At 45.4% G+C, this 25,900-nt stretch overlaps 5 protein-coding genes and 1 long non-coding RNA gene across 8 annotated transcripts; 2 read left to right on the top strand and 4 right to left on the bottom strand.

Annotated features, from left to right (window-relative positions):
* Positions 1-5,240: 5,240 nt before the first annotated feature.
* On the top strand, positions 5,241-7,192 carry LOC124701001. The gene is made up of 2 exons (XM_047233064.1): positions 5,241-5,524; positions 6,882-7,192. Exons 1-2 carry the CDS (start codon positions 5,331-5,333, stop codon positions 6,967-6,969), a joined length of 282 nt encoding a protein of 93 aa, XP_047089020.1. The 5' UTR covers positions 5,241-5,330; the 3' UTR covers positions 6,970-7,192.
* A 3,506-nt stretch (positions 7,193-10,698) lies between these two features.
* On the bottom strand, positions 10,699-11,214 carry LOC124697816. Its single transcript, XM_047230354.1, has one exon. The coding sequence runs from the start codon at positions 11,212-11,214 to the stop codon at positions 10,996-10,998; it is 219 nt and encodes a 72-aa protein (XP_047086310.1). The 3' UTR covers positions 10,699-10,995.
* Positions 11,215-11,958: 744 nt separating this feature from the next.
* LOC124704668 lies at positions 11,959-12,589 on the bottom strand. Its single transcript, XM_047236938.1, has one exon. The coding sequence runs from the start codon at positions 12,387-12,389 to the stop codon at positions 12,177-12,179; it is 213 nt and encodes a 70-aa protein (XP_047092894.1). The 5' UTR covers positions 12,390-12,589; the 3' UTR covers positions 11,959-12,176.
* A 205-nt stretch (positions 12,590-12,794) lies between these two features.
* LOC124704666 (splicing factor 3B subunit 6-like protein) lies at positions 12,795-13,395 on the bottom strand. Its single transcript, XM_047236937.1, has one exon. The coding sequence runs from the start codon at positions 13,369-13,371 to the stop codon at positions 12,994-12,996; it is 378 nt and encodes a 125-aa protein (XP_047092893.1). The 5' UTR covers positions 13,372-13,395; the 3' UTR covers positions 12,795-12,993.
* Positions 13,396-13,707: 312 nt separating this feature from the next.
* Positions 13,708-16,505, top strand: LOC124701002 (peptidyl-prolyl cis-trans isomerase CYP22-like). The gene is made up of 7 exons (XM_047233066.1): positions 13,708-13,913; positions 14,007-14,030; positions 14,338-14,425; positions 14,703-14,795; positions 15,534-15,566; positions 15,810-15,866; positions 16,109-16,505. Exons 1-7 carry the CDS (start codon positions 13,723-13,725, stop codon positions 16,217-16,219), a joined length of 597 nt encoding a protein of 198 aa, XP_047089022.1. The 5' UTR covers positions 13,708-13,722; the 3' UTR covers positions 16,220-16,505.
* Positions 16,506-19,162: 2,657 nt separating this feature from the next.
* LOC124701003 lies at positions 19,163-21,477 on the bottom strand. 3 transcript variants are annotated; one of them, XR_007001888.1, is made up of 3 exons: positions 20,331-21,477; positions 19,321-19,917; positions 19,163-19,244 (listed from the first exon to the last, which is right to left on the bottom strand). It is a non-coding gene; the product is annotated as an uncharacterized LOC124701003 (long non-coding RNA). The 3 variants fall into 3 exon arrangements; XR_007001887.1 differs by having other exon boundaries at positions 19,165-19,917; positions 20,331-20,596; positions 20,704-21,477; XR_007001889.1 differs by having other exon boundaries at positions 19,165-19,717; positions 19,846-19,917.
* Positions 21,478-25,900: the final 4,423 nt, after the last annotated feature.

The following is a 25,900-nucleotide window of genomic DNA, read 5'->3' on the forward strand; positions in this document are numbered from 1 at the left end:
GACATCATTATTGTGCATCTGCGTGGTTTTAAGTTCTAGTTCTTCTTGTTACTCTTCCGTCATAACTATCAATTCAACAACCTTTCCTTTTAGATGTTATTGTCTCACAAAAGTGGGTGTTGCAAACACATGTATAACTTTAGGAATACTTCTTTTCAGATTAGTCCGAACAACACCTTGAAAATCATAGTAAAATGCTCATGCGTTGCCACGGGCCAACAAAACTCATTTCTATTGAGCATATAAACCCAATGCATGTGAATATTCGAACATCTCAAGCATGCATTGCCACTGGAGCACAAAAATTCTACGTGGCATTTGATTAAAATGATTTAGATGTAACCCAGTGATCAAAATAATTTGGGTGTAAACGCTTTGCTTATTTGGCCTCCGACATGACCACATACCCATCTTCCAATCTGGATTATATACAAATTGCATTTATTGAACATAGACCGCGGTGACATTTTTAGCATTCAATAGCTCCAATATGTCAACGGCTCATCTGGTTGTGGTTAAATTTTTTAGCATGCAATAACCTTAGAAAGTATTTAAGAATGAACAACAATGTAGTTAAATGAATAATATGGATTAGAATTTGTGCATATATCTAACAGAGGGACTATTTGTGTTATAGTCGGATTTACGTGTCAAAACAATAAAGGAAATGAAAGAAATGTTATAGCAAATAGAATTTTTGCTGAACATGACAACTTAATACCTCAATCTGAGCATGGTTCATCTTTTGGTATCTTTGGAAGCTAGCATATCCTAAACAAAGTTTCGCATCACCGTATCTAGCAAATATGAATTTTTCTAATTGTACTTTCCTTGATTAGAATTTTTTTGAGAAACGCAATGCATCTATAATATCTAAATAGGAGCAACCCACTAAAGGAATTCTCTAAACATGCAAGCATGCCACATCATCAAGTGCCACCTCAGCCAGTTTCAATTATGTGTGTTCTTTGTTGTTCCATTTCTTTGAGTGTAGTCCATCATGTTTCAGTGAAACTGAAGCCATCTCTTTTCATCGCCACGGTAAAATGGTTCCGGTTCAGCTCCCCCACCACAAACGAGTTATTGATGCGGAAGAAACTGATGAAGGGTGCCAACCTGTCGTGCTTGCCTTTAAAAGCCTCGATCTCCATTGAGTAGCTCTATTCCCATCGTCCTACATCACAGTATAAGATCGGCATCTCACAGTAAACATGCCTGTTAAGATCGGCAAAAAAATACAAGTTGACGAGTGCCACAAACTAAAACCTTCTACCCTGGTAAACGGTTCGAAGATTACCTGAAAGACCATTTTTTCCATGGCCATTCACGTACTATCTCTCAAACAATAAGATTAACTACATGTATATGGATAATTCCGCAGCAACGCGCAGGAAATCATCTAGTTTATAGAGAGACTGATGATTAGACTTTTTCATGATAAAAAAAGGAATGTGTCCAAAACGGCTTCCACCTATTATGCATGACCTTTGAGATCGGCGGGAGCTAGATTTGGCGAAGAGAGGCGCGCGGAGTCTGCGCGGCGGCCGTGAAACCAACGGAAGACTCGGCAGGCGGAGACATTGTGGCGTCCACGGATCCGTGGAGGACGACGCGGCCAGGGTTGTACTTATTTGCTTTTAAATTTATATATTCCCTTCTTTGTATTTATTTGCTCTCATGGTTGGCCCTTCCCACTTTTCGGTTATTCATTGCATTCCCATTCTAGATAATTTTCATTTGATTTGATCCACATAAAGAACCATGATCAAAATTAAATAGTTTCACCAAGAAAACAGGAAACATGGATGAGGTGCATATAAATATGGGCTTGAATTCTTTCGGCTTAGATGTCTGCTGAAATTCAGATCCACCAACAAATACTTAAATTATGACACCTCTGAGTAAATTTAAACCTGCACCTTTTCATATAGATGCCTCATACTGCAATAAAGGTCAATGGTCTGTGTGCTTGTTATCTTTCGTAGCATCTCCACCTGCAAGCCTAAATCAAGTCCCTGTAATTGACAAAAACCAATGAATTGAAAACCTGAAGCATCTATAAATCTATGTGTCATACTGAATTACATGGGAACTCTTATATATAGAGAAACAAATTGGTTAAAAAATTGGTTAAAAACCAGTCCAATCATCAAGGAACTATACTCAAGTAGAATTTCCAGAAACAAAAAAATGTTTACTATTAGCAATCCCTTATTAACGTTCATTACACCCCTTGTATTTAGTATTGAGGTATGGTTCATTGATTTGTACACTATAGAACTCAAAATAATTACATACCTCATGTGGAAATCACCACAAAAGTTCCACGGTCTGAGCCTGCACCCTGCATACCGTTCCAACTAATTCATGCTGAACAAATGATAACCTACATAAGTGAGACAAAAATTAACTCTACATGGAGACTTCAGTTTGCGGAAAACCTACATGAGTGAGACGAAAATTAACTTATGTTATCAGCTTTAAAGGATGCAGGGTAGTAGCCTTGAGATTTTCTTGCTGCTCCTTAATGATTCAGATGACTGTCAAATCATAGACCAAATAGATAATGAATTTAGAGATTCGAATAAAACATAATCAAATCTAGAGTAGAAAACACATAAAGGTGCGGCTCATTTGTCCTCTAGTTGATGTGTGGTTGTCCCAGCTCGATCTGACAAGAGGAATGAATTTTATAAATATGCTGCATCAACAATAACCTAAATACAAATCATCTCCGGATTGTATCGGTAAAAAATAAGAAACTAACCTCTAGATGTTGCAAAACCTCTGCAGTTTTAAAGTTGACCAGAAACTAAAGATAATAGTATCCTGCTGAGTGGTATCTAGTTCATATCAAACTTAAATCTTGCAAAAAAAAACTTAAAATTCTGACCCCTAAACAAACTCACTCGATTGGCATACTTGACATCTATACCAACACCTTCATACCATCACCCAGGCTTAGTCATGGTTCCTCCTTTATCCATGCCATCTAGCTTTCCCTGTTTTCAGAAATGTAAACACACACCATCTGAGATTCTTATCAAAAGAGAACCACACATTTTCTTCACTGTTGTGATTTCCAATAGAAGCATATTTACACTGATAAAGTACATGACATTGGTTGGCGCAAGCATTTAAAAACTATGGAGAAAACATGAACACAATAATTCATTTAAAAAAATCACCAACAAACTTTTCTGTTCATGTAGTTGGATGCATAAAGAAATGTTTGTGTACCTAGAACCAGAAGGCATTGAACAACATGGTTAGAAAAAAGAAGGCAACCCAACATACTTAAAGTTAGAAGAAATGTATCCCCGTTCCTACATAGTTAACCTCTTCAACGCTATAAGTAGCCCATGAAGACAGTGCCCTGAAAATACACAAGTGATAAATAGCATCAAGATACGAATTGTTGTTTGGAATAGAAAAGATGTCACAAATGCGGGTTATCTTCCAAACCATTATGGTTCCTGCAGTTGCAGCTGCTCTTGCAGTAGCAGTCTCTCCTGTGTAACAGACAAATTTCTTCATGAGAACATTGCTCTAAAATATGTGAAGAGCGCTTGCATATCAGATTCAATTAACCTTCAGGGTCAGCCATTTTCTGCATGGCCGAGGGCAAGATAATGATAGCCATGTCTTAGATTGATACTTGTGCACATGCTTATGATACAGGCATTTCCTTGAACACACTGGAAGCATCTTGGATAGTTGTTGGAACTTGCAGATTGTGAAGGAGCATTGACTCACCGGTTGTATTGTTGGCGTTGGAGCATAGACCTGGAGCCAAACATGCTACTTGTGCTGCTACAGATGGTGGGGCTGCGACACTACCTCTTAACACTGCTGAATGTGGTGTTGGTGGAGTTGCCTGCTTCAACGGATAATCTGCCAGCAGAGTAAAGTAGCTGCACTCGGTTCCATCCGCTAGGAACAGACTTTGGCGATTGAGATTATGGAGCCCATAAGGTTGCAGCATTTCACTGAACATCTGCGGTACTACGTACGCAGTAGTTGATGCATCAGAAGGAGAGCTCGCTGACGAGCTTGTTGCGGGAGTGTCAGACAGATGGGTTGTGCTAGTTGTTGGCCTTGTGTTGAAAATCTGAGGGGTTCCACTTCTAGTACCATTACCTCCAGCAAATGGGCATGCTTCGGCTGCAATTGGAGGCGAGTGAATGAAGTTTGCATTCCATATACCTGGCGTTGTCATTTCACCAAACAGTTGTTGTGTGTAGCCTGGTACTTGCGTTGGATCAAACACCTTATGTGCATCATGTTCAGCTACCGTGCACGCAGACACACTTGGACCAAGCATAGCTGGATCAAACCTGTTGTCCTGATACCCAATACACGAGTGCTGGCAAATGCGTTGTTGAGGAATATCAGCCTATGCCGCTCTGGGAGCTAGTAAAGCTCAAGCCTTTCTGTGCAATCACTCTAGCACGTCACCTGCTAGGTGTGGGTTGTGGAGAGCTACTCGACGTCACGCTTGCGCTTGGAGTTAGTTGAGGAGGCCGGAGCTCCGGCGAGTGGCGGCTCTCGCGCGGAACTCGCTAACGAGATGGAGCGGTCATGCCATTGTCCAATAGCGGCGGCGTCGGCTGGGCAATCCGATGAAAGGAGGGGCACCAGAGACTCGTCGGAAGGGCGTAGGCGCACGGTGCTCGGCGTCCCTGCGGGGCAACGGCTAGGGGATGGAGAATCGCACGGAATCCAGCCGGCGGGAGGATTAGAGATTAGGGGAGGCGGGTGGGGTGGAGGTTGAGAAGCGTGGCGGCGGTGTGCGTTGGAGACGGAGGAAAAGCGGATGGGCGGCGGCACTGATAATTTGTGGCTATGCGCTTTAGGAGCGAGATTTGGGGAGAGGAGAGTGGGGAATTGCTGCAAATCGGACCGCGAAGGAAGTGAAGCCGCCGCCGAGAATCGATGCTCTGATACCATCCCTGACAAGATCTTCACTTGGAAGGGGTCGTCGCTGCCGCCGCCCGTTCTTCATCTCGCTCCCAGCCACGCGCCGTCGGGAGGCCGACCCAAGCTCTTTGAAGGAGGATTAGCGCGTGCGGGACGACGAAGCTTTTGACGTATTGTGCGGGACGACGAAGCCAGTGACAGAATAAGGAACCACTTTAGTTTTTTAAGTAGTAGAGATAGAGATGGTCGTGTCTAATTCTAGAGACCATGGAGTGCCCATGGGCCTGGGCCAGCATTTACCCTACCGGCCCATCGACAAATATCCATCCCATCCACACAAGGGAACCCTAACGAAGACCAGAACCAAAATCCGGTACGGCGCGTGGAATCGGATCGAAGCTCGGAGGAAGATGAAGGTCCGTGCGTCGGTGAAGCGGCTGTGCAGCTTCTGCAAGGTGGTGAAGCGCCGTGGCATCGTCTTCATCCACTGCAAATCCAACCTCAAGCACAAGCAGCGCCAGGGCTTCTCCACCATCGCCGCCTGCCTGCCCCCGCCGCCGCCGCCGCCCACCGGCACCTCCGCCTCAGCTGTCGCGTTTGCCGAGTAAGACGGAACCCTCCCCCTCTCTCTCCGCGCGGGTCCGCGTTATACTAACTTTTAATTATCCCCGCATCTGGAGAACGCGTGCTAGGTTCTGATGTTCGCAACATTGGCCGGTGCCGGTGGTGACGTGTAGGAAAGATTACGGTTGTAGTATGTTAGATGCAGGTGGCTGGACGGATCCTTGATCCACATCCGAAGCCTAATTGTGAGCATATATACCACAGCACAGAATTACACCACGAAATGAAGGAATTTTTAGGCGTTGGCTCAGCCCTACACAGATCGGCAAAATATCTACTACTAGTATCTTACACTACAAGAATGGCTAAACTCTCTTTACAAAGCAATACTAGCCTGATAAAAAACGCACCCGCCCGATGATTTCAGCTTGGATGGCACGTGATCCAACACAATGCCCACTGGATGGCCCAGTCACTGTAAGCATTTTGGATTTAGGCCTGTGGAGTGCCACCTTATAGCCTACCTCTGCCCTGAGTAGCTTTATGAAGCTATGAGCATCAGTTCAATCTCCTTGGTTTGCTAAGTCGCTGCCAAAACTTCTCCAACTGATTATAGTGAAAGAGGTATCCTGATGTACCCACTTGCTGGTTAAGTTAGACCTGTTGATTTGTATGAATAATCCTTTATCTGTGTTGACGACTTTGTGCAGCGAACTAGTTTACCTATATATCTCATTGCATATTTGTCTGTGGCCTTTGCTAAGTGATTCTGATATTAAATTCGTTCCACATAGTTGCATAATTTTCGCTGTGTACATTTACCTGTCCTTTAGGCTTCCTGCCCTGAGTATCTTTAAGAAGCTATCAGCATTGGTTCAATCTCCTTGGTTTGACACTTTTCAAACTGATTACAGTGAAAGAGGTATGCAGTGTAGCCACTTACTGGTTATGTTACACCTCTTGAACTATAGGAATTCTCATTTTCAGTGTTGACTAGTTTGTGCTGTGAACTAATTTACCTATATATCTCATTGCATGTTTGTCTGTGGCCTTGGCTAAGCGATTCCGATTTTGAATCGGTCCCTTGTAGCTAGCATGGTTTTTTGCTGTGTAATTGTGCCTGTCCTTGAGCGATTTTTCTATGATGCATTTATCTACGAGTAATATGGTATGATGATCTCCAACACGAAGATGAAATATTGATAAGGGAACTTCAGTGAAAATTAACAGTTGAGGTCACCACAGATTGTCGCTGCTCATAGTTCCTTGAGGATGTAAAAAAATAAGTCTGCGATAAGTTTCTGCTTTTGGGTCCATGTCCTGAATTCTTATTGGTTAACCACTAGGATTATCCTGATGCCTAATTTGACACCTGATGTTCTTATATTTCCTTGTAGGGCCTCCAAGGTGGCCAGGCAGGAGTCGTCAATGAAGTTTAACTGGCCACTGGGTCTAGCTGCATTGCTGAAGAATGGTGATAAGTAATCAGCTGATGCATATTAAGCTAGTTGGATATCAAGTGGAGTTTCCAGTTGAGGAACTCCTGTATAACTAAAATATCAAGTCGATATCATTGTGTATCCTATATCATTAGTTAAACTGTTGAGCTGTTTGGGTGGAATAATATTGGCACACACTATTACTTTGTTGCCTTGAAATCTTTTATTCAAATAGATCTGCTTTGGCTTAACTTGCAGAGCCATGCTCATCTCTTTTTTTACTGGCCTGGTAATAAAATTATGGTGTGCCTCCTGTGTGTGTCATCAGGATTTTTTTTTTTTTAAATTGGTGCCACCAGGAATTCCTGAAACCAGAACTTGTAGATAAGAGCATTTTGTTCTGTATTTCTCTCTTTCCAAGGGGCATCAAGCTGTCATGGTTAAGTACTAAATTGTAGTGGTGTTAGCATTCTGTAAACTGTGTTGGGCAGCACAAAATGTAGCTCTTGTCAGTGTATGTTAGCCATTTCACGCAGGAGAAAGTACAAAGCTTGCGTAGCAACTTGTGACAAAAAATGTACACATTTTTTCCTTGACAGGATTCCCTGAAAAACCCACAAATCTTCACTGGATTCACCATTAATAGCTCCAGGTCTAGCCATAGTTGTGAACCACTTCAGGGCATATCTCCACCTAAACTCTGGAAAGTTAGAATTTCTGTAATACCTTTGTTAATGCCCTCTTTTTTGTTGTTGAGGAACTTACTAGTTAAGAATTTCAACAGAAGAAGCCCCTTTTCTCATTTGATATTAATGATAAATGAACCTCCTGTTAGGTAAACAAACCATGAAATTAACCAGTGCGATTTTTGAGGCAAACAAACTATTGCCAAGCACATGGGATTCAGACCTCAAGACGTGCGCGACAGAGTAAATATATGTAAGCGATAATGCCACATCCAAAGCATAAGAACTCATCAAATCATCATTGGCCAATGTACCAAATTCAGATGTAGTCCTTGAATCCAAGATTGTTCATCTACTCCTAGAATTACACTCTACAAATCAAGAAAAACTGATCCCACAATGCATATTGAGTGGATGAGAATCCTGTTTGAGGATTTTAACTGCCTAAAGCATTGTTGTACCTTACAATGTAACTGCTCTGTGTTCAAAATTCTTGTGACTGGGGGACATTCTGGTTGAAATTGCAGAAGGAGCAGATAGAAAGCTTGCCGGAGGGCGTCAGCTCGGGCAGAGGAGGTGGCCAAGGATTATCCCGTTTGCCTAATTTGACGCCCGATGTTCTCATCTTTCCCTCCAAGGTGGCCAGGCAGGAGTCGCCAATGAAGTTTAACTTGCCACTGGGTCTAGCTGCCGTGCTGAACAATGGTGATAAGTAATCAGCTGATGCATGTTAGCTAGTTGGATATCAGGTGGAGTTTCCAGTTGAGGAAATCCTGTATAACTAAAATATCAAGTGGATATCATCATGTATCATATATCATTAGTTGAACTGTTCGGCAGTTCGGGTGGAATAATATTAGCATACACTATTACTTTTTTGCCTTTAAATCTTTTATTCAAAGAGATCTGCTTTGGCTTAACTTGCATAGCCATGCTCATCCTGTATGTGCCATCAGGAATACCTTTTTTTTTTCTGAATTGGTGCCACCAGGCCTGAAAGCAGAACTTGTAGATAAGAGCACTTTATTCTGTATTTCTCTCTTTCCGAGGGGCATCAAGCTGTCATGCTTAAGTAGTAAATTGCAGTGGTGCTAGCCTTTTGTAAACTGTGTTGAGCAGCACAAAATGTAGCTCTTGTCACTGTATGTTAGCCATTTCACGAAGGGGAAAGTACAAAGCTTGTGAAGCATCACGCAGGGGAAAGTACAAAGCTTGTGAAGCATCTTGTGACAATAATGTACAATTTTATCCTTGACAGGATTCCGTTAAAAAGTGTTAACCCACAAATCTTCAATGGAATTACCATTAATAGCTCCAGGTCTAGCCATAGCTTTTTACCACTTCTGGGCATATCTCCACCTAAACTCTGGAAAGTTAGAATTTCTGTAATAGCTTTGTTAATGCCCTCTCTTTTGTTGTTGAAGAACTTGCTATTTAAGAACTTCAACAGAAGAAGCCCCTTTTATCATTTGATGGACTCCGGCTGATGCCCTCTGGCCATGGCCAACTCTGCCTGCTCTGGTCGTCTTCTCCGCCGCAGCACCACTCGTCCTCGTGCGGTCTTGGCGGCCAGGGTCGCCTTATCTACCGGTTTCGGTGTGTAGGGCGGCCGGGATGGCCGTTGCGTGGGGGCTCGGCCTGGATAAAGTCAGCGGTCCTAGGGTCTCTCTTGGGCGAAGATGAAGACCTGCCGGAGGCCTGCCCTTCATGATCTGGCCGGAGTGTTGAGTTCCGGAAGGCGCCGCCGGCGAATGTAACAGCGCTTCTATTGCCTGGAGTTTGCTGGATCGGTGGTATTCGGTCGTGCGCGCCCATGCTTTTATTCCGACCGTTTGGTTTTGGAGGATGCTGCGCGAAGCTCTTTTCTGTGTTGACACCAAGTGACAGCTGATCCATGGTGAAGTCAGAAGAAGAGAATATCATGAAGGCCGGATTTGGAGGACTAGCTAATGGAGGTTCAAGTCTTTGCGCTGTTGAGGGGTTTGCTTGGTGTTCCGGACTTCGCAACAGTGGTATGAAAGTGGGGGCGGCAACACATGTGAAGTTCGGGATCTTACCTTTCAGGGTGAAAACCCAAGGTCTGGCCTTAACTGGTTGTGCCTGGCAATGTTCTTGTTGAAGACATTGTTTTGAGAACGGAGACCATCTTCAGGGTGAAAACCTAAGATCTTTGATCGGGCGACGACAGCGCTGGTGCACTGTTCTCTTTTTGGAGGCGTTGCTTTTGAAGAGTCTGAATTTCAGGTGTTGTCTCGGTGGTGGATGTATTACTGTTGCTAGGGCTAGGATACTGTAGCGGGACTTTTATTTCTTAGTTTTCTTTTTCTCTTTTTTGGCTGTGTGCATCCGTAATGTTATTAGAACATTGCGTTGTTGCAGAGGCTGGGTGTAATTGGTATCTTATGATATTAATATATTCCCTTTATCGAAAAAAAAGGTAAACAAACCATGCAATTTACCAGTGAGATTTTTTGAGGCAAACAAAGTGTTACATGCTATTACCAAGCACATGGTCAGGCCTCTTTCTACAGATACAGTAGAGAGTACAATTTCCAAATAGATGACCTCGGACGTGCACGCCAGAGTAAATACATGTAACGGATAATACCGCATCCAAAGCATAAGAACTCATCAAATCATCATTCGCCAATGTACCAAATTCAGATGTAGTCCTTGAATCCAAGATTGTTTCATCTACTCCTAGAATTACACTCTACAAATCAAGAAAAAACTGATCCCACAGTGCATATTGAGTGGATGAGAATCCTGTTCGAGGATTTTAACTGCCTGAAGCATTGCTGTACCTTACAGTATAACTGCTCTGTGTTTAAAATTCTTGTGACTGAAGGGACATTCTGGTTGAAATGGCAGCAGGAGCAGATAGAAAGCTTGACGGAGGGCATCAGCTCGGGCAGAGGAGGTGGCCAAGGAGCGTGGGCGGCAGACTGCAAAATTCTTGTTAGTAGTAGCTCAACCTCGCGTGGGCGGCAACGTTGCATGTGAAATCTGCAGACACTGCGCCTGTTACTATTTTTACTGATTGTGATGTGTTTGCAGAAGTTTTCGTGTCAGATCTGCAGACACTGTTACTGTTTTTTACTGAACCATACTGAAATTCAAAACGATATATATCACGTTTCTTTGATTGGATTCATCCATTGGCATGTTACATTTTGTGTTTGTTTGGTTCCAATCAAATTGATCACCTGTTGCGGAACTGGTGACAAATTAAACCATAATAATACATAAAAATTAAGATGAACCAACTCAATCGAGCACAAAGCACAAATCCACTCTTACTCCTACTCTAGCCAACTAGTTTCTAAAACAGCAGCCAAGCATGCATACACGACAGGAAAGAAGATGAGGAGAGGGTTCATGCTATGCTAGCCGGCGTAGAGGTGGACTCCGATAGCAATCATGAAGATCGCGCAGAACCCGAAGAAGATGACGGTGTGGACGACGATGGAGACGGCGCTGGTTTGCATGCTGTTGAACTCGGCGACGCGGCCGTTGTTTCCAGGGATCTGGCACAACAGCCCCGGCGTGAGAATCACGAACAAGGCCACCGCGATCAGCACCGGGCCCCAGTCGCCCGACCCCATGGATGGATCTCACTTCTTGCAGTTCTTCAGTGTACCCAGCAGTATGCTTCTATAAATAGAACGACGATGACGACGATAGTAATGGTGTTTGTGCCGTGCCGTGCCGTCCAGGGCCGGCCGGCCGGCTTGGAATTGTCACTAGCTGTAGCAGGCGAGTTCAAGTGTTGAAGTGGACCTAGATAACAGAACACGTCCATCACAGCTTCTGAGACTCCAAGGTTGCGTCGGTCTCCATGGACTAGATGTCTAGATCACCTGTGTTTCGGATCATCTTGGCTTGTGTACTACATACACAAGGCTGAAGATGTGATGTTCCTGGCTTCCTGCTACTTTTTACTGAACATTTATGATTGACCTATGTGTGTATGTTTGCAAATTATATGTTACTGTTCAGTAGCTTAATGTTGCCTGCTCATTTCTCACAACTAGCTACAAGCAAGTACACTGAGGTAGCCAAGACAGATACAACCCACCAAATCCAAGCTCAGTTACGGACTGATGAGACAATGGTCATATCACATTCAGAAAATCCCAAAAGCAGGACTTGGTTCTGCTTCGTCTCTTTTTCCTTTCCTGCAAGGCTGCAGCACTCACTACCGCGACTCCACACCCAACTCTCTATCAAAGAAAAGGAACCACAAACTCTGTGTCGACCTTCATTTCAATCCGACTTGGTTCGTCAGTGCAGCCACATCAGAACAATTTCAGAGAACAAAATGCAAACAATCTGAAACATGGAACAAGTTACAGAAATGAAACTTTATTTCCAGAGGTGAGCGAATCTAGCTACAAGCAACTAGCAAGGGACCAGTTTCATCTTTGATCACAGCGACATAGTGACACAGGAAGCAACAGAAGAACACCTAAACTTCCAGAGAACTCTAGCACAGCCGCATACCAAACCTATGGATGGCGAAAACAGGAAACGACATACCAAGCCTAGAATGGATTCAGAGGACCAATCAAGAGCCGAGGTCGATGTGCACCCCGATGGCGATGAGAAAGACCGCTGCGAAGCAGAAGAAGATGACGGCGTGGACGATGATGGACACCGCGCTGGTGTGAGAGTTGCCAAACTCGATGACCCGGCACTTGCCTGGGATCTGGAAGAGGAGGCCCGGCGACAACAGGATGAACAACACCAGCGGGATGAACACGCCGGCCCAGTCCTGCATTTTCTCTCCTCCTTATTCTCAGACACAAGGATGCTCACCGCCTGTCTATGTAGCTTCCTGGCTAGCTAGTCTCTCTTTATGCAGTGTTATATAATGGCCATACAAGTAGAGGTACATGAGGAGGAGAGGTTGCAGCTGAGCCATCATCCATGGTGACCACCTAAACAAACTAAGTTGGCACTTCAAAGTCTGACTAATGGACTGGATAGGAGGAGGACATCTAGATAGCCACACACACAGGTCCTACTGCATGAACAGTACTCACTTTCCTGACCACACAAAAAGGATTCGTGATAAAGAGCAAGCAGAGGGATTTATGAAGCACTATATTCTAATAAATCCTAGAACTCATGATTGTTCATTGTCTCCTATAGATCACTCTAGAAGCAGATATTGCAATTTAACTGACCAAAGATAACTGCAGCATATACATTAACCAACCTACTAAAGTGCCAAAGCATCAAAACACAGGACAACAACCCCACTTGATGTGTCATGTTTATCATCATGAATACGCAAATACCAGAAAGACAACATAGTGTGGAGAGCATAAGCTACACGACCGATTAATCCTCGACTCAAAGTTACACAAGAGGCCCTGCGCTCACGGGGAAGACTTGGAGCTGATTCCGTACTTCTCCTGGAGCTTTGTGATCTCCTCCTCCTTCTTCTTGATGTCCATCTTCTTGCCCATCTTGTTGGGCTGCGAGTAGAGCACGATGAGGTATCGGTTGGCGACGTTGAAGCCCGAGAGGTGGTCCACGGCGTTCTTGGCGTCGTAGATGTCCTCGTAGACGACGTAGGCGGTGCCTCGCGTGTCCTTGCCGTTGCCCAGCCGGATCTGCCGGATGGCGCCGTACTTGCCGAAGATGTCGTACATCTCCTCGCTCGAGATGTTGAACGGCAGGTTCCGCACGAAGATGGCCCGGTTCACCTCCGGGGGCAGCCGCGCGTTCCCCTTCCGCAGGCTCGCCGCCGCCATCGCCGCCGCCGCCGCCGCCGAGATCGCCTAGGGTTTGGTTCCGGTGTTTCGACTAATCGAATCGATTTGGGGATTTTCTGCTTCCACCTGTCAAATTTATTTATCACGATGATATATAGTACTACTAGGTTACCGACTTGTCTTGGGACCGGATAACACTGACGTGTGGGCCCCAAGCTCGCTGGTGGCCCACATGGCAGTGTAACTGATACGAGGCGGAGAGTCTCGAACCTTGTGGCACGTATCTTGGCGCACATTAGGGAGCTCACCTCGCGTCTCGACTGCGCGCCGCCGCCGGCCTCCCTCGACCCGAACCTCGGGAAGCTTCCGCCCCGCAGTCCCACGAGCGGCATGGCGTCGGCCATCTCCGCGGGGCCTACGCCGCCGTCCGCGACGGCGTCGTCGGTGGAGTGGCACCAGCGGCCGCCGAACCCCAAGAACCCGGTGGTGTTCTTCGACGTCACCATCGGGTCCATCCCGGCCGGCCGCATCAAGATGGAGCTCTTCGCCGACATCGTCCCCAAGACCGCCGAGAACTTCAGGTACTACCCTCGCTGCACTGCACTTAATTAAACCCTAGGTTCCGCTTAATCGTTTCTGACGGATCTGTACTTGGTTTCTTTTGTTGGTCGCAGGCAGTTGTGCACTGGCGAGCACAGGTGGGGATTCCTGGCGATTGGTTGGTGTTATGGCCTACTAATAAGCTTATTTATGACTGAGGCTACTTCTGCAACTCTGAATTCCCTTCTCACTTGAAACATTTAGCTTCCTCTTGTGTAAGATGTACTAGTGCTTAGTTTTGTGTTACTAGTATATGGCATGTGTAGCTTTTATTATTTTTATTAGCTTGCAGAGTGCAAATACTTTCTGGAGCATTGCCACTTGAATATCTTGCCATATGCTTGCTCCGTGCTTCTAGTCTAGTTTTATATGCTTGTATGCTTAGTTTCAACATGCTGATTGCAGGAAGTCAGGTACGCCACAGGGGTATAAAGGGTGTCAGTTTCATCGAGTGATCAAAGATTTCATGCTTCAGGGAGGTGACTTCATCAAGGTTTGTGAGATACTAATAGCTCTTGGCATCACCAAAATAAGTTACTAGTAACATAATCTTCTAGCTACTGCTGTTTTAGACTCTGACATTTATGTAACAATGATGTAGCTGAACTTGAGCTATTGATTTTTTTTAATGAAATGGTGCATCTTGCTTTCAGCCTCTATGGGCTGTTGTGGTTTAGCTCTGTGTGACCAACTGTTCTTGTGTAATCCTTGCTCAGAACTGAAGGTTTTTTCTTTTTTGGTATAAACTAAAGTTCCTTCATGTCTTGCAGGGTGATGGCACTGGATGCATGTCAATCTATGGTACCAGATTTGATGATGAAAATTTCATTGCTAAGCATACTGGGCCTGGCCTGCTCTCCATGGTATTCCATCTATAAACCTCATTTTCTGAATTGGAACTGTTGTCAGGAGATGTTACTTTATATAATGCAATGTTCATTTGCAAGAGCCAGTGCTTGGCTAATGTCTTAGTTTTTTTTTTTTTTTTTTTTTTGCGTACATCTTCCTTTCCCTCTCTATATTTTGTATCGTTTCTCGTCAGTTCTCTTTTATTCTTTGTACCTTCTGTCCTTCTCTGCGGGACCTTTTTATCACTGTGTGAGTACTCAACTAAGTAAGCCTCTTTTACAATGTTGATCTCCAAATGATGTGCTTAATTGTGGATATACACTGCACAATATGAAGCGAATCATCTAAACTTGGATTTTTAGGTGCTGTGGCGTGTATGTCCTTACAATTCACTTTCAGCATTTATAATAGACTAGGTTAAGTTAGCCGCACACCGATCACATTGTATCATCTCATTGTAAGGCATTTTTGTAAGTTATATTGAATTGTCAATGGTGATTTTCTCCAAGTCTCTATTCTGGAAGTATTGATTTATTAATCCTCCTGTGTGCTTGAAAAAATTGCATCCACCTTGGGTTTGTTAGTTAGCTGGTTTTACTCTAGAACAGTTTGGATTCAGTGTAACTGACTACTAGTTCTTCGTTACCATTTCCTAGCAGACAATGACAGGGACTTTTCATTCATATGTTCGATACATATATTTAAACTAGCATCTTCTAGATCTAAACTGCTGTCCTGAACTTCTTTTTCAGGCCAACAGTGGACTAAACACTAATGGATCCCAGGTACTTTCATCTTTATCAACTGCTTTTCCCCCCCTCAATGCAACTGCGTATCTGTGTTATGTTATCATTTCGTTGCGTTTGTATAGTGGTCTTGTTCTTATCTGCCCGTATCTGGAATTTCGTTGCGTTTGTATAGTAGTCTCCTTTTTACATGTTTGTGTTAGAATTTTTTTTCGAGAAGAAGTATATCTTTTTTAGAATTATTATAAATTATAAATCTCATTTCCTACCATGTGATTGCAGTTCTTTTTGACCTGTGCAAAGTGTGAATGGCTGGACAACAAGCACGTGGTTTTTGGGGTAAGACTGCTCATTTTAATGCTATAGTATTACTAGGTACCAACCATTTGGACACTATATTTGTGGTGCACGCTACTTGATCTATTACAGTTAAGAAGTAACTATGACATGAGAAGACCATGAAACTGTGCGTTAGTAAATGTATCCTCAGTGCTAAACTTTACAATTTCCTTTTTTCCTTGGAATGTTAGTAAGCACTGACGTACTGTGAATTGAATTAATGCCTTCCATTTTCATTTCAGAGGGTGCTAGGAGATGGTCTGCTTGTTCTGCGGAAGATTGAAAATGTAGCAACTGGACCTAACAACCGACCCAAGCTTGCTTGCGTTATCAGCGAATGTGGTGAGATGTAGCTTGCTTCTGGAGTACGGCGCCGTGACGATGAGACTACTGGAAAACAATATAGATAACTAGAGGATTGCCGTATTAGTTCACTTGTTGTAAGCAGGCGAAATCCAGTTTCGGCAAAACCTGCAAGATCTAATCCGTTCTAGGATGTGGTTTATGTCCATCTGGTGAGCATGCTGTAGAATAATGTCGGAAGCATGATTTTTATGTCTGTCTGGTGAGCACACCTGATCTATGGTTTGGTGATGTACCTGCTTTTGATTTGGCAAATGTGGAGCAACTGATGTGGAATTGTCATTTATACTGGCTCTGAATCTGAGTTTCCACCCGCTCCACGATTTCGCTCTCCATTTTGCTCTGCTAATCGCACCATTTTTTATTCTTTTTGCTGAACTTTGATTCTCCTGATTGGAGTGTCAATTCTCTATTGATTGAAACAGTCAGCTTCAGGATGAACAGACAACATGTGGGCACCGGATGTGTTCCTCCGAGCCGAGGTACTATAGCAAAAGAAGTTGTGTATGATTAGGAAGAAGAAATATACTGTAAGAAAAAACATATCCATGTAGCTGATTGTCAATATGCGGGTGTAATGCAGAAGTGGACTGCACGAACGAACTCGAAATAACATAATCGCAACCGAAGTGCCCACGAACAAACGGAATAAGATATCATGAGAGAACTTGTAAGAAGTGATGTCCTCGCCACCGTCAACCCACACGAACTAATCATCGCTTGAGGTCGCCTCTACTGCTACACTGGTGGTACGTACGTTACGTGTGTCGGTGTATGTAATGGTAATGCCACCACGTCGTGCTCCGGCAGACGTGCATGCCGTCACGTCGCGCTCGGGACAGATTAAACGCTGGCTCCAACAACAAGACTCGCCTGCCACTTCCTCTCGCGGTCTCGTCCGTCCTCCCGCGCGCTCCGGCTCGCCAAGCCATGCCGCGCACGACGCCATCGAGCCCGCTGTCCCACGCGACGCCGCCACGCTCCCCCACGTCCACGGCCGGGGGCGGCGGCACCCCGAGCCGCCTGGCCGTCGCCCCCGCCTCACCGTCCACCCCGCAGTGCGCCATCCCTGCTTCCCCGCGCACGCCTCCGAGCAAGGCCACTGCCTCCACACCGGCGCCGGCGCCGACCACGCCCCGCACGCCGCGGCCGGAGATCACCCTCCGGGACCCCTCCGACAAACGCGCGCCCGCTGCCGACGCCATCCGGAAGCCCTCGTCGCGCGCCCTCCGGGCCATCCGCGCGCTGCTCCGCTCCCTCCCCATCCTCGCCCCGGCCGCGTGCCGCCCGGCCTCGGCCCTCCCGCGCCGCCACAACGGCGCCATCAAGCCGCACGACGGCGGCGCGCGCGTCACCGGCACCTTCTACGGCCACCGCCGCGCCCGCATCGCGCTCGCCGTGCAGGAGCGGCCCGGCAGCCTGCCCACGCTCGTGCTCGAGCTCGGCGTGCCCACGGGGAAGCTCATGCAGGAGATCTCCGCCGGCGGCCACGTGCGCATCGCGCTCGAGTGCGAGAAGAAGTCCAACAAGTCTGCGGACGACAGCGGGGGCGGGAGTGCCTATGTCACCCTGCTGGAGGAGGCGATGTGGACGGCGTACGTGAACGGGCGGCGGGTCGGCTACGCGGTCAGGCGGGAGGCCACGGACGGCGACCTCGCCGTGATGCAGCTGCTGAGCACCGTGTCGGCTGGCGCCGGCGTGCTGCCGGGGGACGTGGTGGACCACGAGCCGCCCGCGGACGGGGCGGCGGAGGCTGACGGTGAGGTGGCATACATGCGGGCGGGGTTCGACAGGGTCACAGGGAGCAAGGACTCGGAGTCATTTTACATGGTCAGTCCAGACGGGGACGGCGGCGCCGGCGCCGCCGGTGGGACGGAGCTCAGCATTTTCTTTGTCAGGGTGTAGGGAAAGACCGCGCGCGCGCATCACCGGCACGTTAGTTCTGGTGTACATTAGTCGACCGTAGTCGTTGCATATTTTGTTTTGTTTGGAACACGTGGCTACGTGTCAGCGTCTATAACAACTGTGCAACATTGTATTTGTATCGGTGAGTTCTCAACCTCAACTTTAAGCGTCACTTTACATATGCTCGACGTAGTCGTTGCCTTTTTTTTTTTTTTTTTTTTTGGAGTAGGAATCATGTTATATGTCTACCTCGCTGATTTTTCATAACAAACATGGTCTTTTGGCTCATCTTTACTATTACTAGTAAAATGCCCGTGCGTTGCCACGGGTGACAAAACAGGTAAAGAACCAAAAACATGGTTAAAACACAAATAAATCATTACAACAATTGTTCATGTCAACTATTATATATACATAGCACAAAAAAATCACATTTTGCCTCCAAAGATAGGTACATAGTATTACCAAACCAACTAAATTCACTTCCTATTTGGCACCACTCCATGTCCACCCCACACAATGCATGTGGTGTCGCTGGGCAATTCATTCTATTCTATTTTGTGTCCCCTCATCACATGCACAGTTTATCCAACTGTCTCACCATGTTGATGTGCTAATGAATAATAGGCACAAAATCAACCCTAAAGCGTCAAGTTGAATGGTGAAAACCATTTTAGATCATCATATATCCTAGAACAACTGACCTTACATGAATACAATGGATGGAACTACAAAAGTATCTTAACTTCAGCAGTACATTCAAAATATTCATGTTCACATATTATACTCCCTGTCCATAAAAGAATGTCTCAACTATGTCTAAATTGTCATGTATCTACACACTAAAACACGTGTAGATACATACATATTTTGACAAAGTTGAGAAATCTTTTTTTTAGGATAGAGGGAGTACCTGTTAAAGGACATGTAAATATATTGTCAAGAAAGAGAAGCATTCCCGCATCACAAGGTACCGGACCCTCCTCCCTTAGGATTCAAGCTTCGAGTCTTCAAAGGCCCTTCAGCCAGCCTATCGCCTGCCCCAAGAGTGCAGTTCCTTGTTTTCCGAAAATGAATCCAATACCTTGTGAAAGAAGACTCTAGTATTCTCTACAGAATTCAATTAGTTTCATGAAAAAACAAAGCTAATCTAAATGGTTGCAATAGAGAAATCTGATAGACATACTGTACACATTGTCAACAATGTTGTTGTATGCCAGGGACAGCTCCTCGGGGACACCACATCGTCGAAGCCCCTCATGCCCTCCATGTACATCTGCAGCTTGTCACGGGACAACAAGGCATGTAAAAGATCATTTGACTTTGATGCACATTGCAAGTACAGCATCCCTCAAATAACAAGCAACCCTTTATTTTCCTTTCCACCACATTCTACATCTCCTATAGCTCGCAGTGTAGAAATTTTCAGCCTGCAAGCAATTGTGGCATATTGTGAAACCTCCATTGCTTATGAAGGTACAAATTATAAGAGTAATAAAAAGGGCAATGTATGAGATCCTGGCATTTTGCTCCTTCTCCTATCCGGAGAAAACTGGTTGCGAGGCCCTGGTCACCTTCACCTCCTTGCGCAATCACCGAATTCAGCCACAAGTAAGCGCAAAATCATTTTAAAAATAAAGTACCCAGATACCAATCTATAGACTTGCGAAAGAAACTCGGTCGAGCATAAAGATGGCTCACTGCGACGTACCCTTCTCCACTGACACTAATCTGATTGAGCATATTCTCAACAACTTCCCTGGCTCATCTTTACAGTGTCACCCTGTTATCATAGGCAACCTTATAAATAATTGTTGTTCACGTAAAACACTCCATCTAGTAATGCATCATCACATGGCAATGTATAGAACACAAGCTGTCACTTATTTCACATGGAAAGATTCTCATGTCTTTAGTCTCACAGACATTAGAGAAGAAAAATGATGAAGAAACTAAAGCATGCTTCAAGATACATCGAGACACAACAGTTTTCTCAAACCATGCCTACATATTTGAGTTAAGTAAATTAATTTAGGACAGAGGGAGTATTATTCTTGTTACCAGGGTTGGATCATTTTCTTCAACACATGATTGGCAAAACAATATAAAACTCAGTCACATAGATCTATTAACATAGAGAAACGAACGGCTTTGAATGTAAATCATAATTAGATCAGCCTTCGCCTGATGGATTACCTTTATGTATCTTGTCAAACCCCTGTAATTTTGATACACAAACTGTCGCATCGTATCGGGAGTATCTCAAGACCTTGACAAGTAGATGAAGGATGCAACTTCAGTACATTCACTTCTAGCAGATGATGAAAGCCTAAAACTCCGACTCATCGATTGAGAACAACAACAGAGTGAACCACAGTGTAGGTCATTTATCGATGTAGTACATGCCTTGCCAGCTTCAAAAAAAATATACATATGGTTTGAGTAAACCCACATCATTTTAGCTGCAGGCACAAAGATCCTGTAAACGTCTTTATTTACGAAAATTTGATCAGCCAAGTAACTACACGAAAAAAATGAACATCAACATAGTGGAGCAACTGAAAGATACCTATAAGTAAGAAGAAATACTCAGAAAGTTAAAATATTGAAGCCCTGAAGACACATCCTCTTTGACTGCGGGTATGAACGAGCCTCTAAACTGCCTAAAAAAGGCAGCCCGGTGCATGAAGCTCCTGCTTTACATGGAGAAGGGTCGGACCACACATGCGCCATTGTACACATTTTTTTGCAAGAGGCCATTTCCTCGACTTAAACCTGTGACCTCTTGGTCACATGGCAACAACTTTGCCACTGCCTTAAGGCTCCCCTTGTCCAAACGGCCTAGTTTTACGAAAAAAATGATCAGCCAAGCAAGCACGGCCCTTAAGTACAGAGACAAAGAAATACTAACATACTGAATCTACCGCACGGTAAGCCTTGGATGTCTGCATCATATACGTAAGTCCTGATGATGTTACATGAATCTTCCAAGAAATCCTAACTTTCACTACAGTTGTAGAGGCATTAAACTTATTATACAAAAAGCAACGGAAAACTCATCCAAGCTGGGCTAGATCAGCTTCTCACTTGGACTGATAAAGAATGAGATTAGAGTGCACTCAAACGGTTCAAATTAATTTCCATGAAATTTCAGAGTAGCATGAGATGTTTCTACTCAAATATAAGAAGTGCTTATGATTTTACATAAACAGATCCTATCGATATGTGCCGGAAATTTCTCCATATGGGGACGAGATGCGAGAGGAGGTCCTACAAGTCGGCGTATGTGATATACATGAAAGGAGAAAGCGGGCAGCGGACGAACTCCAAAACGCGACACACAACGAAGGCGAGGAAACACGGCCTGTTAGGAAACGGAACCACCATATTCATTTTATCTATTTGTTCTAGAGATTTCTCTAGAACAAATAGAGTTTCAAGGTGAATGAATTTGCAATACTATTCAAGTATGTTCTGAATTGACCATCCCTGTTTCTGATCACATCTAAATACAAATTGTTTGATGTAAGCACTTCAAAACGGTCAAGGGCTTTAATAATACTTTCTAGAACACATCAAACAAATACAAAGTTTCAATTCTTCACCAAAGATGTGGGCTAATGTTTTGCATGCAGTAGGCAATAAAGTCCAGGAAACCCAAACATCGTGAAAGGAAAATACATCATTTTTAAATTCGAATACATTATTCCTGTCTTGTGCAAATATTCAATTGCAACCATGATTGAACTAATATACTCATTTAGGCAGGGGGGAGTAGTCATGGTGTACCTTGTGGAGATGTACACCAAGCGACGAAGAAGACTGGACAAGCGGCCATTCTCATGGATGCAAACTAATCGACGCGGCCCAGCTGTGCCCGTGACAAGGCAATCGCCCGGCACAGTTCCGGAGCGAGGGCACCTGCACGGAATGCGACATCCACACGGTTTGGCACTGGCAAGCCCGCATACACACGTTCCTGCCTGTTCCACCATTGTGCCACACCTCCTGCTTGAGCAGATGTTCATCGTTGTGCAGGAGACCACATGAAACCTGCAAAAAAACAAATCATGTTGCTTCTAACCATATTAGAGCAGAAGCCCAAAATGCCAAAATGCACAACATCCATCACTAACGGAATGCTTGAGCATAGAACTCGAGCAGAACAGCCCCATACCGGAATCATCGCAAAAGGAGGGAGGCGCACCTACATTGCTTACCCGGCGCTCGCAACACTCGGCAAGCAGCCGCGAGGACGGCGTCCAGGATCCAAACCCTGGGGCTGGTACCGTGGGCGGAGCTTGGCCACCCACCACTGAACCTATAAAATCCATTAGAATGTGTCCACGATTAGGAAGGGCACGGGACTACATGAACAAATTCAGAGTGGTAGAGTTTCTGCAACAAGAACAAATCATAGGAATGAACCAGCCACCACCAACCATGAAGAATCACTCAGGTTCTTCAAGATTCAGATCGGGCGAAAGGGGATTTACCAATTAAGCCAGTGGAGATCGATCCTCCTACCGGGTAAAGCGCCGGCAGCAGGCAAGGCATCTTCCTCCCGTCGGCCACGACGGAGCGGCTCGCCCAACCCAAACATGGAGCCGAGAGATGGAAAGGGCTGCGATCCACCTGTGGATGTACCGACGGTGCCGAGGCCGATGGGCCTGCGGGCTCTGCGTCATCGTCCGACTCGTTTTCGAGCTGAAAGAAACGGCGGACCGGGGACGGGGCCGGAGGGAGACGGCGTCACGGCCGGAGGGAGCGACAGCGAGAGTTGGAACTTTGATTAGAGGCGACCTACTTCGTATTTAATCGAGGAATGTCTCCTCGCTCGGTAACCAACATGTACGGGGCTGCTTTCCTCTGAGCGCGTTGGGAGCATGGAGGTTAGGGAGGCGCCGGTGCTTGGGCATTGGGGAGTGCGGAGAAGGTTGGCGGCCGGGACGCTCGGATCTGAACCGTCGTCTCCAGCAGAGCGGCGGAAGCCATGGCGCCGTCCCTAATTAGCCATGAGCGTGAATGATTAGTTGTGATCGAGGGGGCTCACCATGGGTGGGATATACTTGAGGGCGCATCCAGTGTCCTCAAGACGCGTCTTCAGGAAGGAGTCGGGAGCCCACTTCCAGATCTCCCGAGGACATCGGCGAGCGGATTGCTGATGCTCTCGATGGGGGCGACCTCCCTGCTGCCGGCGATGTCGTCCTCCGAGTCCGACATGGGCTCTGGATGCGGCGCACACAACGACGCGCGGGCCTTCCGACAAAGGTACTGCAAGCGGGGATCTATGAGCCGGTGGAGATGGGGTGATGGCCAGGGCGGTGGACAGACTCGGGGTGGAGCTGGAGTTGGAGATCCTCGTTGCAAGATAGGCGAGAATGGCAGCTTGGAGATCCGAGCGGCGGCTGGGGTGCACGATGGAGCAGGGACTGCGCGAGGGTTAGAGGAAGGGGGCGTTGGACAAAAGGTTTCATTGGGCCTGGCCATGTGGAGGACGGACGAGGAATCGACGACGAAAGGAATCGACGACGAAACGTATTGACGTATTATGGGCAGATGGCAGAATAAAGAAACAGTTTAGACTTTTTAAGTAGCAGAGAAATGCGTAAACGACCGTGGTACGTCGCTACCTACATCCGAGCGTATGTCCGTCGTGCATCGCTCCTAATGGGCCTGGCCCAATCGGTTCTTGCTTGGTTTCTTTCCTCTGTTACATAGTTAACGTTGGTAGTTCTCAAAAAAAAAAAAACATAGTCAACGTTGGCACATCAATCGAGCAGAGTCAGGTACGAACCAAAACAGCTGCCCAGCTTGGATCACGTTTCTATATATATGCTCGGCCGTCCCGTCCCTCATCGGATCGTCGTGTCGCATCTGTATTTAGGTCTCAAGCTGGATGGCCGCCTCCCGCTGGCAGTCACACACACGAGCGTCAGGCTGGACCTTTCCGGCGTCCAAGAGCCAGAAAGTATCGGAGCACGGCAAAGCCGCGGCTCACCTTCGTTTTCCTCGCTCCGCCAAGGCAGCGCACAAAATGCGAGTGATCGTTCAATTTCCATCAGCAACAAAATGCAATCCTCACTTTAGAATGTCTGAGCAATGATCAGAAGTGGAAACATAAAAGTAAATGTGGATACCTGGGTCATACAACAGTGTTTTCATGCTTCGTACAGATCTGATGCATCATACGTGCATTACTTTTGTACTTATTGTCGCCCACTGTGTTAACAACAAAATTTGGTACTGTATATGATGCCAAATACTATGAGTAATGTTAATAATGTCTTGGACTGCATTATACCACCTTCAAAGATTTATCATTGTGATATTTTTTAATGGATTTGATTTAGCACATTCAAAAAAATTAACATTGCTCTTTGTAGTTCGGTACATGTCCCTTGTGATATGGCTTTGCCGAGCGACATTGGTGCTAATGGTGATATACCACCTTCAAAGATTTATCATTGTGATATTTTTTAATGGATTTGATTTAGCACATTCAGAAAAATTAACATTGCTCTTTGTAGTTCGGTACATGTCCCTTGTGATATGGCTTTGCCGAGCGACATTGGTGCTAATGGTGATCTAACATTAAAAGTTCATCGAAGTCCAATAAGGAACCACATCCTCCAACGTTAAGGAGGAAAGTCAGCTAAGCTACATTACTCAGTAAAATGAAGAGGCAAAGTCAAACACTGTAGGAAATACTGTTTAAACTATACCTTATCAGATTACTGCAGATGGTTACTTTCCATATAAATCTTCAAAAGTAAAAAAAAATCAATCATAATTTTCATTGATAGTAAATAGATACCACACATATATATTGTGCAAGTTAATTTTGATCAAAATCATGTTAATCATGTGGATGGGAAGAAGTAAAGTTAGAGGGATGTAGCTTACCTGATTTCCCTACTAAATGTTAGAGGATCTCGTTCCGTCCAATAAAAGAGAGCTACGAGGATGAAGTAAACTATGGCTAAATTTCTTGTTAACATATTATGATATTTCTAGAATTGTGAGTACTGTATTGACTTATTTTAGACCCGTTGCAACGCACGGGTATTTTGCTAGTAGATCTAATACATCTATTATAAAAAATACATTTTATTTTTTAAAAAAATTAAAGATAAATTGAAAAAAATCCAAGCTATATATGTCCACACACAAAAATTTGTGGGGAAAAGATTTTTCTATGGGCTGTGTACAAAAAAAACTCGTGAAACCGGATGTGAGGCTTGGCCTGTAAAACCGGATGTGATAAACCCTAAAAACGCCCCAAAAGAAACTATATCTACGGTTTCGGTCTTGCAATGAGGTAAAAGCATCACATTTCTCCCCTTCTATCTCTCATTTCCAGCAACCTTTATTCCAGCCATCCCGCCAAATCACCGCCGTATCCGTGCGCGGTCAATACCGATGTACCAGTGTGGAGAATGGCGGCTTCCAATTTTCCGCGTGGCAATGAAGTAAATTCGTCGCACGGCGGCGGTTCTTTATCAGCGAGGCACACAGACACCTTTACCGAGCGTCGGGCTCGCATCTCCGAGCTTACGCAGCACCGGAGCGCCATATCCCGCTGCAATCCGGCATCTCGGGGGGGGGGGGGGCTAATTCAGCATGGCGCACGATGACGAGGCGGGAAGCTTGAGGGTGGTGAGGCCCGCCGCGTGCAGTCCCCTCCGGCGCCTTCGCACTGTCCGTGGGCGTCGCGGTGAGCACACCTAACGCACGCACGAGCAGAATCGAGGTGCATTTTCCGT

This window comes from Lolium rigidum, chromosome 3 (genome assembly GCF_022539505.1).
Source record: "Lolium rigidum isolate FL_2022 chromosome 3, APGP_CSIRO_Lrig_0.1, whole genome shotgun sequence".
Lineage (NCBI taxonomy): Eukaryota > Viridiplantae > Streptophyta > Magnoliopsida > Poales > Poaceae > Lolium > Lolium rigidum.

Bases quoted from the DNA above. Each gene is read 5' to 3' on its own strand.
- LOC124701001 (XM_047233064.1), top strand. From the start codon at position 5,331: ATGAAGGTCCGTGCGTCGGTGAAGCGGCTGTGCAGCTTCTGCAAGGTG. The intron at 5,525-6,881 runs GTAAGACGGAAC...ATTTCCTTGTAG, and splicing joins TCAGCTGTCGCGTTTGCCGA to GGCCTCCAAGGTGGCCAGGC.
- LOC124697816 (XM_047230354.1), bottom strand. From the start codon at position 11,214: ATGGGGTCGGGCGACTGGGGCCCGGTGCTGATCGCGGTGGCCTTGTTC.
- LOC124704668 (XM_047236938.1), bottom strand. From the start codon at position 12,389: ATGCAGGACTGGGCCGGCGTGTTCATCCCGCTGGTGTTGTTCATCCTG.
- LOC124704666 (XM_047236937.1), bottom strand. From the start codon at position 13,371: ATGGCGGCGGCGAGCCTGCGGAAGGGGAACGCGCGGCTGCCCCCGGAG.
- LOC124701002 (XM_047233066.1), top strand. From the start codon at position 13,723: ATGGCGTCGGCCATCTCCGCGGGGCCTACGCCGCCGTCCGCGACGGCG. The intron at 14,426-14,702 runs GTTTGTGAGATA...CATGTCTTGCAG, and splicing joins AGGGAGGTGACTTCATCAAG to GGTGATGGCACTGGATGCAT. The intron at 15,567-15,809 runs GTACTTTCATCT...ATGTGATTGCAG, and splicing joins TAAACACTAATGGATCCCAG to TTCTTTTTGACCTGTGCAAA.